The 17,743-nt window shown below is 39.4% G+C and overlaps 1 protein-coding gene across 2 annotated transcripts in view; it reads left to right on the top strand.

The window, feature by feature from the left end:
• The window catches only part of Tmem131 (transmembrane protein 131), a 161,189-nt gene that overhangs the window by 72,385 nt on the left and 71,061 nt on the right, over positions 1 to 17,743 (top strand). For both annotated transcript variants that reach the window (XM_026785501.1, XM_005359932.2), the window contains exon 4: positions 589 to 657. In XM_026785501.1, the coding sequence (XP_026641302.1) occupies positions 589 to 657 (69 nt within the window). The remainder of the gene's footprint in view (positions 1 to 588; positions 658 to 17,743) is intronic.

Genomic DNA, 17,743 nt, shown 5'->3' with positions numbered 1-17,743 from the left:
TCTGAGCCATCTCTCCAGCCCCATGCTGTTTTTCTTTTCTGTTTTTGCCATTTATATTCATAATGCCTGTGCACAAAATAGGCTAATCAAACAGCACAAAAGGATACTCCAAATTTGCAGAATTCAGACATTTTGGGAGTTGATTACTCTTAGCTCAGTAGCCCCTATTTCATTTATATGTACTACTACTGTGTTTTCTGTATCTCCTGGCTAGAAATACATCATTTGGAAACTTGTGTATTTTCTGGATAAAATTATATCATTTGGGAACTTGTGTTCTTGTGAATTATGCAAGTGATGGAAATACAGTAGTCTCTGATGGATTGTATCTTATTTCTTCAAACAAAAATATCAAAATCCATTTTGAACGTTACTTTATAGCTGACTGCATTTCTAACTTCATGATACATAAACACTTTAGGTATGTAAGCACCACATGTTCCCCAAGATCCTTGATATCTTACATTAATGTTGAATCATAATATCTGAGGCTTGCCATGCAAAATCTTGTTTAACAGAAGTCAGGCATCTGACTATGATTTGCAGAATGAAAGAGCTCCTTTTCATACTTTTTCTTTTTCTTTCCAGCATTTCTCTGTACCGGGGTAATTGTAGGCCCATACGATTCGAGCCACCAATGCTGGATTTCCATGAACAGTAAGTAATTTGGAACTGTAGGACTATTTTATTTGTGTTAGCTGTGTGAGAAAATGACATGTTCAAGTCTTAACAAAGCAAATGATGTTGAAGCCCTTTGAAACTAGGAAACAAGTATCTGTTAAGAGCGTGACATAATGTAAACTTTGAAAGTGAAAATGCCCACACACTACGGTCTCTGGTTCAGAGGATCTGGGCATGAGAGGTAGCCTAAGCCTTTAAGCCTCTTCTGATAAGTACTTCGTTTCTGGTGTTTACATTTTTTCTTCCTGACATTTTGTGTGATATGCGTGCTTTTATAGTGTTTGTGTCAGTAGTACATCAATAAATAGTATGATCTCCAACCCCAAATGGAAGATCAAAGCAAATGCCCCAGATGTATCTGAGCCCAGAGCTGAGCTGTTTTCTTAAACCACGCACTGGGTTACCTCCTACCTTAAGGACTCTTGTTTCACACATCTTAGAAAGTAGAAAAACAAGTGCACACCGTATTGCGCTCCAGTTGCAGGTAAGTGGGGAGGGCCTCTTACCTTCTTGCCTGTTACAGAAATTGTCAGAGGCAGAAGAGCAGGCTGTTCCTACAGCACTAGTGGACCAGGGTCTGCGCTGGTAGAGCATGTGGTCTGGGTTTGGTTCTGTGTGTGCATGCATTTGGTAGTGTGTTTTACTCAAGTGTGGTCGGACTATTTGTGCGATTTTATCTTTATTTTTCCTCGCTAATATAAGTAAATCTCCATACTATCAGCCTATCCTAAATGAAATTTAAATGCATACACATTTCTGTGTGTTTAGTTATTCTCCTGCCCTTGGGAATGTGGATTATTTCTTACTTTCTCTCTTTATGTTGTTACCATCAGTGAGTTTCTAAGCAAAGGCCAAAGTTTGCATTTTCAATTTTGTGGTTGATAAATAGATATTAGTTATTAGATGATACGCTTTGTTAAATGCGAGGCTCTGGACAGTCTTTGCAGTGTTGTGTCCACTGCCAGTTCCCTTTCCTCTGCTGGAGAAACACTACAATCCACCTTCGCAGTTTTTTGGTTGTATTAATGTTTTAGGTCAGCTCTAACTAAATAGATGAAATTTAGTTTTCTTTATTACTCAAGGTTTTAGTCAGCTGCTTTTGCTAAAATAAACATAATAAATAAATTTAAGTACCTTTTTCAGTTTCAAATATAAAAGTCAAATATATCGTTTCTATTTTCTGAAGCATGACTAGGTAATTAGAATCACCCAAGAATTGAACGAAGAATGCTTGCTAACCAATGTTTTCTGATGATGATATTCTTGGAGAGATCCTGGGTTGAGGGAGTTAGTGTTTATACTTCAAGACGGAGCCTTTATTCAGAATCAGCCATTATATAAGAAAAATAGACTTTCTGTGGTTTTAAAGACCATAATGTTCAGATAGGAAATGAATGATCATGTTGTTCTGAAAAAGCTTTAAGAACTGTTAGGATTTTTTTTTTGACAATGTTTCTCTGTGAAACAGTCCTGGCTGTCCTGGGACTCACTTTGTAGATCAGGTTGGCCTCAAACTCACAGAGATCAACCTTCCTCTGCCTCCCGAGGGCTGGGATTAAAGGTGTGTGCTGACACTACTGGCTGTTCTGATCTTCTCAACAAAACTCAGGAAAAGTTGGTATTTTTCATAGGTGATTAAGCTCTGTGGAGTCATCTGATGTCTACAGCACTGCTGTGACATAACAGGTAAACCTTGACCAGATGCGGACACCTTACTGTGAACCTCAGCCTCTCAGAACTGAAAGGGAATAAGTTTATTCTTATGTATACATACATACATACATACATACATACATACATACATACATACATACATACACACATACATACACACACATACATACACACACACACATACACACACACATACTCACATATATTTAAATTTGTGTGTGCATGTCTGCGTGTGCCTATGCCATGTGTTCCCATGGAGGCCAGAAGACAGTGTCATATTCTCTAAAACTAAACTCAGGTATTCTGGAAAAGGAGAAAATCACTCAGCCATCTTTCTAGGCCTTATTTACTTTCTTAATTACTTATCTGTCTCCTGTCTGTCTGTCTATTTGTCTATTTGGTAGTGCAGGAGATCAAACCCAGGGCCTGTGCATGCTAAGAAAATAATTTCACCACTGCATTTTATGTATGTGTCCATGCAGTTCCCAGAATTCCTATTCCCTATGAATTATACAGTTTGTGATATTGTGTTTTAGCAGCACAAAATCTACTAAGTCAGGTGCCGTGATAAAACTACAAATACAGAGTTCTCAATTCAGTTACAGAATGTATCACAGTCTTTGTTAAAATGAAAAATATTTACTGAAAATACATGAATTTGATGTTTACCGATATGGCTAATTTTTTTAAATAAAGGATTTTCTTTTTCTAGTAAAATTATCTTTTTGAGTGTGATTTCAGAGAAGGTAAACATAGACTAATGAACTCCATGCTAACACTGTGGCATTAAATAATGTTTGATATGCTATGAGACATGGAGGTGAAAATGTAGATTAGTTTTCAGTACCAAATATTAGTCTAAATCACTGAAAATTCCAGTTTAAAAAATCAGCAACTGCTCTTGAGACATTCTTTCAAAACTTATATCTAGTTGTTTTCTGCTCCATTTGTTGCTTTGGTTTTTTGCTTTGCATGTGTATGTGTGTGTTGTATATGTGTCTTTATGTATGTGGCTAGAGATTGCTGTCAGAGGTCAATGTGGGTGTCTTCCTCCATTACTTTTTGACCTTATTGTTTTAGGCAGGGGTTTACTAAATCTTGAGTTTACCAATTCAACTAGACTGCTGGTCAGCAAGCTCCTGGATCCGCTTGTCTCCCAGCATTGAGATTTCAGAGGTGTGCTATCGTTCCTGCCTTCTTACATAGGTACTGGGGATCTGAACTCAGTTCCCGATACTTGGTTGGCAAGAGCTGTACTGACTGAGCCTTCTCCCCAGCCATTCATTCATTTATTGAGGGTGCTTGTAAATTACATTTTGAAATAAAGAAATTTTCAGTTACATAAAAATACTTGAACTGAAACTAAAAATTCCTTCCAATTTATTTGTCTCTCAGTTCTTTGATTTAATTCCCCACCCCAAAATAGGAGACATTGCAATAAACAAGATTCTGAAATGATTTTGGAAGATTTTTTTTTTCTTTTTGAATCATATATTTCTCTGGGAGTGGATCGACCCTCTTTCGTCTGTTTCCCTAAAACATGAAGTGGCACACAAGATTATTCAAGAGGCTGAAGCAGGATCAACAAACAGTTCAAGACCAGCTGGGAATATAAAAGCAGCCTGTCACAAAAAGCCAGAGTAGTGAAACAAACTGTTTTGCGCTAGGTTACAGCATTTTATAGACACCTTCCCAAATTCATATGTTGATCTGTAAGAGCTTTCAAAGGGTGGTAATAACCAGTATAAAACTGGAGTTTTGTTTATTGTGTCAAGTGGTACATGGTTGTAACATGAGGGCCTGCTTGTTGGGGTTTTTGTCCTGCCCAGTTCCCACAGCCAGTAAGCCCCCAAAGAAATTACACAGAGGTCTATATTAATGATAAACTGATTGACCCATTAGCTCAGGCTTCTTATTAACTCTTATAACTTATATTAGCCCATTATTCTAGCATATGTTAGCCACGTGGCTCGGTAACTTTTCAGCAGGGCAGGTCACATCTTCCTTCTTCCCTGTCTGGGCAGGACTAGGGAGAAATGGGCTTCCTCCTTCCCAGAATTCTCCTGTTCTCCTTGACCTATCTCTACTTCCTGTCTGTTTTCCCCACCTATACTTCCTGCCTGGCTACTGGCCAATCAGAGTTTATTTAAAGCATAATTGACAGAATACAGAATTGTCCCACACCACATGGTCATTGTAATAAATTTAGACACAAAATATTTGTGAGGGCAAGAAAGTGAAGAGCTACCATAGCCTGACTACTTAGAACTTCTATATTTGAACTATCGTCTTTTATGACCTTTGCATTTATATTTATTTGTTCATTTAAATTTATTTTTTACTTGTGGGTGTTCTGTCTACATGTATACATGTATGTCAGAAGAAGGTATCAGATCCCACTGTAGATGGTTGTGAGCCACTGTGTCGTTCCTGGGAATTGAACTCAAGACCTCAGGAAGAGTAATCAGTGCTCCTAACCTCTGAGCCACCTCACCAGCCCAGCATTTATATTTATTGAGTCACGAAACATAGCCATATTTTCTAAACATACTATCTGTTAACTTGCTTTTCAACTTAAGACATAGTGAACTTTTCTATTTCTTTATTATTTTGTGGTAGTAGAGAACATAAAATTACATGGTCATATTTGTTGTATTTGTTTGCTGTTTTTAGTTGTTTGCATATTTCATTCGTGATCAGTGCTGAAACTAGTATATTATACAATATGACTCTTCCTCAAGAGGAAATCTTAATGAAATGACATGCAGAATATTAAAGTTAACCTTCAATAACCTTTATGGCTAGAGAAGCATTTGGTGTATGAACTAGAGGTGGCTGGTGGGAATAGTAAAATCAGCATTGACTGGAAAAGAAGCAGATAGGCTTTCTTATTGAGACTGATGCTAGTCATAGAGAAACTGAAAACTCACAGGCTGAGAAGCTTTGTAAGCTTACTGAAGACCCTTGGGAAGACAGATGAACTTCAGCAGAGCACAAACAAGGCAAGTAACAGTGAGAAGGACTATCGGAAGCACAGAAAAGGAACTGATCCTTGGACCAGCAGTCTCCTGTGCTGCTCCTAAAACAGAGAAGTGAGCAGAAAGGAACAGCAGAAAAGTCTGATGTGTGTGTCCTTCAGCCCCACTATGTGCTGAAACACATATTCTATGTGTCTAGAATATGATGGTATGGGAAGTCTTTGCAAAAAGACTAGGCTGTGAGGGAGGACAGAGCCACCCTGGCCTGTTTACAAGGTAATTATTTAGCAGGGAGACATCATCTGTGAACCACAGAGGAACCCACCAGAACCAAAATGTGCTGGCACTCTTTACTCAGATTTCCTGGTACTGGAACTGTGAGAAAGACGTTCCTGGTGGTTATAATCCACCGAGAGTATGGCATTTTGTTACATTTTCTTCAATTAACTAAGACATTATTTTATCATTATTTCAAACATATCTGTGCATAGTCTAAGAACATTAATGCGTTTTATTATACAAAGATAGAACTGGGATTACAGAAGGTATTTTGTGGGCAGATGGAGAAACATACATAATGGAGTTCATTTGGAGAATCAGAACCTGCTGCAGATCTTAATGTGTGTGTTTATGAATATGTTTAGCAATGCGCTTGTGGGCATATTAGAGACTTGGCTTATATGGCTGTGGGAGCTGGTTAAGCATTCATTGAAGAAGATGGAGAATAGCTGGAACTGTGAGGCCCGCTGCTAATCTTTTCCATGGCAGGCAGGAGGAGATCCTGAGCTAGGGAGAGCAGTAGTTGGTAGAGAAGAAGGCCTAAGCTGTTCATGAAAGATCTTCCAAGTTATTAGCACACCCACCTGGAATGAGCTCCCTTTTGACCTAAGCTGGTCTGCAGATGGCTTCCAGAAGCACCCACATTAATTAGTATTTCAATAGCTTGGGAAGGTATGTATACTATAAGATAGTTACTGGCTCTCTTGCCATCTCCTACTTGCAGGAGAGACTCTAGGAGTGTCTGTAGTCTTCAGTGCTCACAAGTGAGAAATGCAATAGAAAGGAGTTCTGGGGGCTGTAATTTTGTCCAGCCCAGTGTCAGCACCCAGCCGCTACATGGATACAGACATCGAGAGTCCTAAATTTAGCTTTCTTGTCTCTAAAAATGGAAGCTCTCACAGTTGAAATACTGTGTTTTGCAGTTTTAGAGTCCAGGCTCTTTGGAGACTCAAAAGTAGCTTCATGACAAGAAACTGAGAGTATATTGCCACTACAGAAAGCTATTCCTCAGTGGCTTTAGGAAGTAACCAGTTGCTAAAGGAAATCAAATGTGTTAGTTCACATCCTCTTTCAGAGTCATGTTTTTCCCCACTCTCAGAAACATAAACCTTGTTAGTCAATTGAAATTCTTCTTGCACTGATCTTTTTTTTTTTTTTTCTGTCTCCAGACATTCTGCTTTTCTTAAATGGGTACTAAGCAGAAAGTTTGAGATCAGAACTCATCGTAGAATAGCTCCCAGAGCTTTGTCCTATTGCCTGTAGGCACCTACCTCCCCCTCAACACACATACACTCTTCTGTTTTTGTTAATACATGTTCAGGTTTTTGTTTGTTTTTTTTTAATTGTTCAACCCTTAGGGAAAGGGACCAAGTCCTTGGCTCAGGAGCAAATTCTATTTAAGTTGATTGTAACATTCCCATTCTTAGTTTGGGCTTTTATTGCTTTGAAGAGACACCATAACCACAGTGATTCTTACAAAGAAAGCATTTAATTGAGAGTGGTTAGCTTCCAGTTTCAGTCCATTTGTGAACAACACTGGGGAGAGTGGTGGCATGAAGGCAGATACGTGCTGGAGCTGAGAGTGCTCTATCTTGCAGGCAGCAGGAAGTCAGCTGACTGTCACAGTGAGGAAAACTTGACTAAAGCCGGCCCTCGTAGTGACAGAAGGTGTGACCCAGATTAAAGGTGTGCCCTCCATCCTCAAGGTCTGGATTAAAGGCACTGAGTCATCTAGCCTCCTCCAACAAGGCCACACCTCCTAATAGTACCACTCTCTGTGAGTTTATGGGAGCCAAAAACATTCAAACTGCCACACCATTCTTGTTTGGGGTCAGTTCACAGGTAAATATGACCCAGCGTAGCTAGGAGTATGAGGACAGGTCAAAGAGAGTTTTAGGGGAGGAATTTTTTTCCCCTCCATTATTGTTAAACATATGAAAGAAGCACCCCCCTTCCATGCTCAATATTGTATTGGCATCATGGGTGCCGTGGCAACCATCCCGTCAATCAGTGAGGAGTGCTAGTCAGAAGATAAAGCCAGGGCACTCTGCCTAATAGCAGAAAAATGGAAAGGATCCATGCCCTTGGCAGCTCACTAATCCCAACACTGCTATATTGTAACCTGTGCTACTACGTGTACTATGGTCCTGTAGTGCCTGTACTACATGTACGACGGTACTATGCTTGTAACGCACTCTAGCACTATGCCGGGCAAGGGGCTGGTGATTGAAACACACACATACACAGACAGAGACATAGACACGGGTCATCCTTGAATAACCCAAGAATGCCAAGAGTGCCAACTTTATTGTGTTCTAGGACAGTTTATATAGTGCCTTCGCTGACCAATGGCCACACCCTAGCTCTCTGGATCCTTCAGCTGCAAGCCACCAGAAACCACTCCCCTGTCTGGTGCTCAGAGCAGCTGCAAACACAGGAAAACAAGTTGTTTTGCTCAGAGTAGCTGAAAACATTATAAGTTGTTTACTCAGGCAGGCAAAGGGGGTCACAGGAAATTCAGGGTCTGGGGGTCCACAGTCCCCAACACTATACTGGTCAGGGCCTTTGTTAACAGTGCTAGTTTTGTTCTCTTGATACTTTGTGGAATGCATGGCACTCCTCCTCCTGCTCCTTCCTTTTTCTGCCTGCAGCCTTGTGAGCACACAAACCACACATTTATCATACCTGAAACCTTCCCTCATTCATGACTTGGGCATAAGCCTGTGATTCCCAGTCTGCTGTCCCTACCTCCTCACTCACTGAGACATCTGGGTTTCTTCCTTTCCCCTGGAATGCTCATATCTCTTCCCCTTCCTCTCCATCAGTAGAAAGATTTCTACCAAATCCATGTATGCTCTCATATAATCCTCACCGCTTAGCTACCTCCTCTTGGCTCAGGCCTTTGTCATAGTTTGAAAACTAAGACTATTGCCACCTATGTAGTTTTCTGGGTTTTGATCCATGGTGTCAGCAAATTAAAATGTTAAAATTTGATCATGAGACAAGGGAGATGGCACAATGGGTAAAGGCCTTACTGCCAAGCCTGATAACCTAAGTTCAATCAATGTTGTCCACATGATGGAAGGAGAGAACAGACTCCCAAAAGTTGTCCTCTGACCTCTATACTCATGCCCCTCGTAGATAGATAAATAAATAAAGTGTAATTAAAATTTCTTTTAATTTGATCATATTATTACCCTCCTCAAAAAGTTCTGGTGCCTTATGATGAATGGTAAATTTCTTACATTTCTTACACCACATATGTAGAAAGCTACAGACAATATCTTAAAGTCATTGTGGTCTTTCTAACTCTGGGCATGTTATACATACATACCTTGAAAATCTCTCCCTTTTGTTTTTTTAAAGACTTCATTTTAACTTTTAGCAGGCATGTGTGTCTGTGTACATATGCACTTGAGTGCAGGTGCCCATGGAATTCAGGCACTTCAGATCCCTGGACCTGGAGTTAACAGGTTGTGAGCTGCCTGACATTGGGTGCTAGAAACCAAACTCTAGTCCTCTGGAAGTAGAAAATGTTCTTAACCACTGAGCCATCTCTGCAACTGCCCTAAAAGCTAAGTCTCTTACATCTAAACCTTTCTTACATGCAAAATGGTAGAACAAATGATCATTAAGTGATAAACAGGTTTAACAGCTATTTTTTTTACGTTTTGATTGTGTGTGTGTGTGTGTGTGTGTGTGTGTGTGTGTGTGTGTGTGTGTGTTAAGGTCAAAGGACAACTTGTGGGAATTTGATTCTCTCTTTCCACAATGTGAATGTCAGAATCTTTTCACCTTGTTTTTTTGAGACAAGGATTCTGTCACTGAACCTGGAGCTCACCCATTTAGCTAAACGGCTAGCTAGAAAGCTTCAGGCATCCTTCCTGCCTCTACATCCTTAGTGCTGGATTATATATGGCCAGCTTTTTATGTTGGCCCTGGGATCCAAACTCAGGCCCTCAGCCTTAAACAGCAAGTGCTTTATCAACTGGGCCAGCCATCTACCCAGAGCCTTGTAGTTTATTATAAACTATCTGAAATCAACAGGCACTATAATGATTCAGTCCTATTTCTTTAGCTGTCATTTCCATACATAAGGACACCCTACAAAAACTAGCTCACCATTGTTGATAGAATAAGAAAATTATCATTAAGTACAGAGTGCTTATATACCTCTCGTTCAATCAGTGCTGTAATTGTTCAATTGTAAATGAGAAAATGCTACCTGAAACTCCTTAAAGCGAAAAGGAGACTGTGACTTAGCTGCCACTGCAGACATGCAGGTCCATATTATCCAGTGCTCCCAGGACTCCTGTGTTTCTCAACTTGCTCACTCTCTTAGTCTCTCATTACCGATACCTTTTTCATAAAAGGATGAGAACAGCCCTGCTGACTGCTTCCATTACTGTTTGTAGCCTTCTTCCCTGGAAGACACTAGCTTCTGTTTCTCTAGTCGAAAATATCTCAGGATAGAGCAGCTAGATTCATTGTACAGTCTCTGAAACAGCTGTACAATGAGGCATGTATCAGTGGACATAATACTAGGAGCCATTCTTAAGTTTGTCAGGATTTCATCAAGAGAGAAATCATACAGTGGGCAGCTGTTCCTATTGAAGACCACCATAGACACCTTCTCATATCCCTGATGACCAGTTTAGTAGAGTTCATATCTGTTTTGTAAAACAAACCTTCACAGCTAGCACAACCAGTATTGTTCACACAGAGGTGAGATGAATCACCACCTAAAATTTGGTTTGAATGTCAAGACTGATGATATCACACACATACATAACCCAAGAGGATATGAAAAGTTCATCATACAGATATTTGTTCAATTTAGGATAGGATTATTATATATCACACACACTTTTCTTTCTTTCCATGAAACTAACAGTCTTTGGCTGGTGGACTTTGACCTTTGGCTAAATGGAAAAAAAAATATTTTTGATATTCTAAAAAGCAACATCATATACAACTTTTTAGCCTTTTAAAGAGTTCTTTATAATGGATATGGGCAACTGAGAGAGTGGTATTTAAATTATAAGAACATACCGTATAACTAATTTTGTTTAAACAAACAAACACCAATAAAAACCCTCAAGAATAACTGTTTAGTCTTAAAAAAGGGAAATGATTGCATAAAAAGTGATAGTAACCAATTATATTTAATCATAATGTAGCCGAAGTACCATTTTTCACATTGAAATGAGGGTGTGAGCTAAGTGTGCTGATGAACAATTGATACACAATTACATGATTTTTTTTTACCTATTCTAAAGATTATATGCATAATTACAGTCATTACCATGTGCTCAGACAGGAATATACTGACCTGTTAAAAGTGGTCATGGGAGTTATATCACAAGGAACTTTCTTTGCTGTAAACTGAAACTTTTCATGAGTGAGCACTGCATTCTGGTGTTGTTGTTTTTTTTTTTCCTTCCACATAGCAAATTGTGGTTTATGTTATAATCTTTGTATGGTTCTCTCTTAACCTAGCATAAGTTTAAGTGTCATTGATTTGAAAATGTAATTAGTACTGTGATATATATACGTATATGTATATACACACACACACGTATATTTATGGCTGTAGGCAAGTCTATAGGGCATTTTCTTAATTAGTAACTAATGGGGGGCAGCTCATTATGGGTAATGCCATTCATGGGCTGGTGGTCCTGGGTTCTATAAGAAAGCATACTAAACAAGCCAGTAAGTAGCACCCCTCCATTGCTTCTGTATCAGTTTCTGCCTCAAGGTTCCAGCCCTGTTTGAGACCCTCACTTCTTTGATGAAGAACTGTGATGTGGAAGCATAAGCTGAATAAACCCTTCCTCCCCAGCTTGCTTTGGTCATGGTGTTTTATCACAGTAGTAAAAAACCCAAAGTAAGACATGTACTCTGAGTAACATAGCCAGCCTCCCTTTTTCTTTTTCTGTATTTTGTGTATTGTTTTCAGTTCCTGTTGGAGTTGGGTTTGAAGCTGGAACTTTGCATACACTAAGCACACTCTCCACCACTGAATCACATCTTTGAACTAGCCTGGGCTCCCTTAAATGTGCTTAGAGCATTTACATTAATTTACACTTAAGCAAAATTATGCAGCAAAGGTCTGTTTTATAGTGTGCTGAATATCTGATAGAGTCTGTTACACTTCTCTATCCAGAAACACTGAAAACATAGCCCCCAGCACTTGTGTGTGTTCAGCATTTTGACATTGTAATGCAGCATTACCGTGTACAGAGTTCATGCTCAAGAACTGAATGAACAATTGGGTTATCAAAAAATCAGGGAACTTCAGTGTTCTAAAGTAGGTTTATGTGCTGGGCACACTGATAGCTATTCTCTCATGACTGAGGCTGACCAGGTGCTGTGTCTGCCTTCTGCTGCCCAGCATCCTGAGAGAGGCTAGGCCTGCATAGCTGTAGCCCAGAAAGAGATCTGGGATCAGAGTACAATTTCTAGTGAATGCACATGACCCAGAGTATATTTTACAAACCACTGTAAAGTTTAAGAAGGAAAGGCATAATTCTGGCCATCGTAAATATTAGGGGCCATCTATCTGTACTAACAGAATGAAGCATTCTGAAGAAACCACAGTGGGCCCTCAAGCAAGTCTCAGAGCCTTTGCTGAAGAGAGAAGAAAGGAGACGTGGTTGGCTTTTATTATATTTCAGGTTAAGGTGATGGTAAGAGTGTGGACTTTTGGTCCTCTCATTAGCCATGAAGGCATGTAGAACCTTTTTTGCCCCTTGCCTGCATGTGATGCAGGAGGCAATTGGGGGATCAGTGAGGCTTGAAAGCTGCCAGCATTCTAGTATCAAAAGTGGAGTTCCATTCATGACTACCTATGACGTCTTCCAATTTCAGGCCCCTTAATGAGGCTGTAATGAGACATTTACCTTGCTGCTTCCTGGGAAACCTGCTACTAACTGTGATCACTACTGTGATCATCTCTACCATCCTCTATAGTTCATTTCACAGACATCAAATTAATGGTTTGATGACATGGGCCTTTTTTTTCTTCTTTAAGATTTACGTGTGTAGTGTTTTGTCTGCATATTATATATATGAACCACATGTGACCTGGTACTTGAAGAGGTCAGAAGAAGGCATTGGATCACCTGGAACTGGAGTCACAGACACTCATGAGCCACTGTTTAAGTGTTTAAGTGCTGGGAACTGAACACAAGTCCTGTGAGAACTACTAGTGCTCCTGACCACGTCTCCAGCCCCCAATAGACTTTCCTTGGCTTTCTTTTTTTTTTTCAATGAAATTTATATCTTTGATGTTTAATTTCTATTTCCTCCCCTCTCCCTCTCCTTTCCAGTTTCCAAATAATGTTGTGCAGCAGTCTGGGCACTGCTGACCTCCTTTTCTCCCTTCATCCAAATTGTTTATGCCAGTGTTCTTAAATGTTTTCTGTTTCTATAACAACACCTTTCTTTCAAACATTTACTGGAAACAGTAAAAGATGTTTGGCATAGAAACTTGGTTCACTGAATTCTTTGGTTTATATAATTATTAAGTGCAGAAAAATGACTTCAAATATTCAGTTTAAAATCATTACTAATTGACTTTAATGTGTACATTGAATATGTTGTTGCTAGAAAAAGGACTCTTGTCAAAATAAGTTCAGTATATAAAAGGTATCCAGTTACTTTTTGGTGTTTCAGGAAAATCAAGGAGCCTCCTTTTTCTAAGTTGTTTGGTACCTTGTAGTTTTTCCACTGCTAATTCTTAGTCTCACACAAAGGTTTATGACGTGTTTGTGAAAACTGTAAGGTTTTCTGTGATTGAGTAGTACAAAGTGCTGAGCTGATTTGGACCAGCTTCCTGCCTATGGCAGGAATTCCATTCAACAGAATGCTGTGTTATTGACACTCATGAGGTTTGTCCAAGGGCATTTGGGAAACCATTTGTGCAGCTGTTTCTGCTAGTGCAGTGTCATCTTACTGTGACATAGGAAGTGTGCCACTGACCACAAAGCTGCAACTTACTTTCCAAGCTGCTCCATTTCCTAGATGTTTCCTCCCAATTCTTTGGAGCCTTAGATGCCTCTAGAATCTGGACAGTCATTTGTACTGGTCTTGAAACATAGAGAACAAATGCCTGATAGCTTCAGCTTCATCTAGAAATACCTCCTAATGTTCCCTTTGACTTCTCTGTCTGGAGCAGCCAATAATGGAAACAAACAGGCCAAGAGTCTGGGCATCTGTTTAGTTTTATTTTTAAATTCAACTTGGCTAGCCAAGATCACACAGTTGTGGTAGACAGATCTGTGAAATGATTGGTAGAATTTCAGGCTTCTAATATACCTATATAGACCTCTTAACTTTGCAGTCAGACACTCATCCAGGTATTGCTATAACTAAGGTTCTGTCTAAATCACATGGTCTTTAAAATGGAGGGTTGTCTGGGTAGGCCAGACCTTGACCCAGAGCCTTCAAAGTCTGGCTTGAGAACCAGGAGCCAAGTGTTGGATATTTGAAGGAGAGGAACGTGGTGTAAAGTTTCTTTTTGCTGGTTTTAAGGTAGAAGTGCTGGATGGCAGGGGATTTAGAGCAGCATGAGCTGTGCCAACAAATTAAATGCATTAGCTGTGGACTTTGCATTCTGCCTGCTAATTCGGCCTGCTAGTAATTTGCAGAAGCCTTGTGAAACCCTGAGTAGATAAACCAGCCAGTCTTAAAGTAGTACAGTAATACGTAGTTATCTTTAACCACTGAGCTTGTAGAAGTGATGTAGCATAATGAAGAATGTGCTGCCTATTGGCAAATAAGCATTCTCTTTTCATGGCTCAGAGTTCTCTTGTGTCACCAAGAGGAGAGGACAACCTAGACAGGGAAGGCTCTTCCTGCAGTGTACCCTCCACTTCTTGTGTGGACTGCCCAGAGCTTGAGAAAGTCTGTCTTATGTGAACATGCATACATACAGAAGCCAGCTGTGCTCCTTCTGACATCTTCTCTCTGTCCACATTACTCCTAATTTCCATAACCTTTCTCTCAGCAAGGGTTTATCTCTACTTTTCCTTCTTGATGTCTCAAGAAGACAAAGCCAGGTACAGCAAAATTGTGAATCAAACCTTCTGATCAACAGGCTCCTGGAACTGCCACACTTGCTTCCTTATGCTCTGTCTTTTTGTCCTCGATGAGATTGGTTGTACTAAAGTTGGACAAGAACAAATATAGAAAAAAAAATGACTAACAGTCATTTAGCCTTCAGTCTGTTTAAATTGTAGAGTAACAACTTTTTTTTCCAGAAAAAAAGTACATATGGTGGTCTTTGAGGATGTAAGGAGAATGTGTTTATTATTCCACACTGTTTTACTTAAACGCCTAGAATGCTGAGGAAAGACTTCTATACTGTACTGATTGATGTGGGATGTCCTTCTGTATATGTGTTGCTTTTATTGGTTAATAATAAAACTGCTTTGGCCTATGGCAGAGTAGAATTTAGCAAGACAGTATACTTCCATAGTAATCATTCTCAACAAACCAAGAACAGAAAGGAATGTTCCAACCTATAAAAGATGATCTGAGACCCCAAGGTTGGCATCATGCGGAATGCTGAAAGGATGAAACTGTCCCCTGCATCAAGAACAAATTTTTGTCACCTTTCTTCAGCTTCTTATTTACTCTAATTCAGGCAATAAAGAAGGGGAGGGAACTCAAATGGAACCCAGATGGGAAAAGAAGCAAGCATCTCCACTTGCAAGTATTCCCTAATCTATAAACTAAACACCCACTCTAAATATATAAAAATAAAGACTACTAGAAGTAATAAAAAGGGAGAAACAAACTATATTTTTATTCAGTAAGAGTGAAAAGACTTTGAAAAGAAAGAGAAACAGTTTCAGCACATGCTTGTGACTCAGCACTCAGGTAGAGTAAGCTTGAGTTCAAAGGCAGGCTGGATTAGTAGAGACCCTGCATCAAAAACTGGGATAGGGTGGGAAAGAAATTCCATTTATAATAACATCGAAGAGAATAAAATTCTTAAATATAAATTAACAGAAGCAATAAGACTTACACAAAACTAAGAATTATGATCAAGAGAAACTACAGAACTAAATAGATAGGAAGCCATCTCAGATGTTCATGGATTAGAAGACACAAATTAAGACTACAATCCTCTGTTAATGTATGGATTTAATACAATCTTCATCAGAATTTCAACTGCCTTTTTTATAGAAATTGATAATCTTAGAATTTACAAACATATAAGGATCCCGAACAATTAGATCCAAAACAACCCTTAAAAGAAAACTAAAATAAAAAGAAGCACACTTTGGAATATCAAAAACCTTTTTTTAATTTTATTTATTTGTGTGGGGGATACATGTGAAGCCAACTTGAATGTCTTGGTTCTCCTATTACACCATGTGGGTCCTGGAATTGAACTCAATTTGTCAGGCTTGGCCCCAGGTGCCTTCACCCGCTGAGCCATTTTGCTTGCCCTCCATTTTCAAAGGCTTTCTACAAAGCAAGGCTGATTCAAACACATTTATAAGCATAGATTCATAGATAATTGCAAAAGAACTTAGATTGCAGAAATAGACCCTTAAGTTTATTGACAGTTGATTTTGACAGTATTTTAACCATCAAGAAAAGAACATGACTCACACAGTGAGGTAAAATATTTACAAATCATCTGTTTCATGGGCTCTACATGGCTGATCATGGCCAAATCTACATGTAAAATGTTAATGAAAGGGAAGTATGGGGCTGGAGAGATGGCTCAGTCCTTCCAAAGGACCCAGGTTCAATTCCCCTCACCCACATGGCAGTTTACAATTGTCTGTAACTCCAGGTTCAGGGGACCCGAAACCCTGGGCTTCTGCACTAATGCACACAAAATAAAACTGAAAGAAAGGGAAGTCTGATACTCTTAGAGCTATAGTGTCACATTAGGAACAGAATTGCCGTCTGCCAGTAACACTGTGTATGTTACTCCACTTTATGTGTTTACGGGCTGTTGTCTTACAGTCTGTGTTAAGGACAGAATGTCAAGCCCTGCTCTGTGTTTCTTTTTGTTTAAGAAGGGAAAGGATCCCCAGATGGAAGGAAGACTAGTTACACACACACAAACATACACACAAAATCTTTTGACTTACTTCCCGGTGTTTGTGAGCATTCCAAGACAGTGCTTAGACCAAACTGTAAAGGGGCAAGAGTATCTTCCTAGATTGTAACATATAGACCAAAACTTTGGAAGTTCTGAGAGAAAAGTTGGAAACATAAACCCCTCTGCATTTGTTTAAGGAGCTGCTCTCCTTGCTTCAGTCCAGACAGCCTTCCTATACCATAGTCTCCGATTCCCTGTTCTCGCTGCCCTTTGCCCCTTACTTTTCCTATCTGCCAGTTCAGGCAGCCTTCTGTTTCCCCCAAAGATTTCTTGGTGGAATTTATTCATTTGGTTTTCAGTATTTCTTAGATATTTTTAATTTTTTAAAATTTCATACATGTGTACTATATTTACATTATTTCCACCTTTCCTTCTCTCCTTCCCAACTCTTCCTGTGCCTCCTCCACTTCCTCCCAAATTCATGACCTCTTTAATGATTATTGAAATACATGTATCACATGTGTGTATAAATACAAGCCGCAGAGTTCATCTACTGTTGTTCGTATTTATATGTGTTTAGGACTGATCATTTGGGATTGGATAGTGCTTCAAAGGGTTCATTCATGGAGAAAACTGATTCTCTCTCTTGCCACCAGTTGATTGTTGTAGTTCTTCTTCCGGGGTGCCAACTGGTAGAGTCGTTGTGCTGGTTTTGTTTAGGTTTTGTTAAGATTTCATTAGTGTAGTGTCTCTGTCATACATATATAGAAAACAGTATTTCACAGCAGGTATACTTGGCCTCTGGTTCTTACCATTTTCTACCTGCTCTTTGCTACATTCCTTGAGCCTTCATTGTAGGGGTTGTGTTGTCTAGATGGGTCCATTAGGGTTGGGCACTCGATAGTCAGTTGTTCTCTACGTTCTGACCCATTCTAGTTGTACCTCTCTAGCTTAAGCATTGTAACGTTTGGGAAGCAGTAGTTGAGGGGAAGAAGACTAGCCTGTGTGTACTAACATAATTTATCATCTTTGAAAGAACCTAAAGCCCCTAATTCATATTCAT

This window comes from Microtus ochrogaster, linkage group LG2 (genome assembly GCF_000317375.1).
Source record: "Microtus ochrogaster isolate Prairie Vole_2 linkage group LG2, MicOch1.0, whole genome shotgun sequence".
Taxonomy (NCBI): domain Eukaryota; kingdom Metazoa; phylum Chordata; class Mammalia; order Rodentia; family Cricetidae; genus Microtus; species Microtus ochrogaster.
Note: the sequence above shows the minus strand (reverse complement) of the source record. Positions and strands in the feature narration are given on the sequence as shown.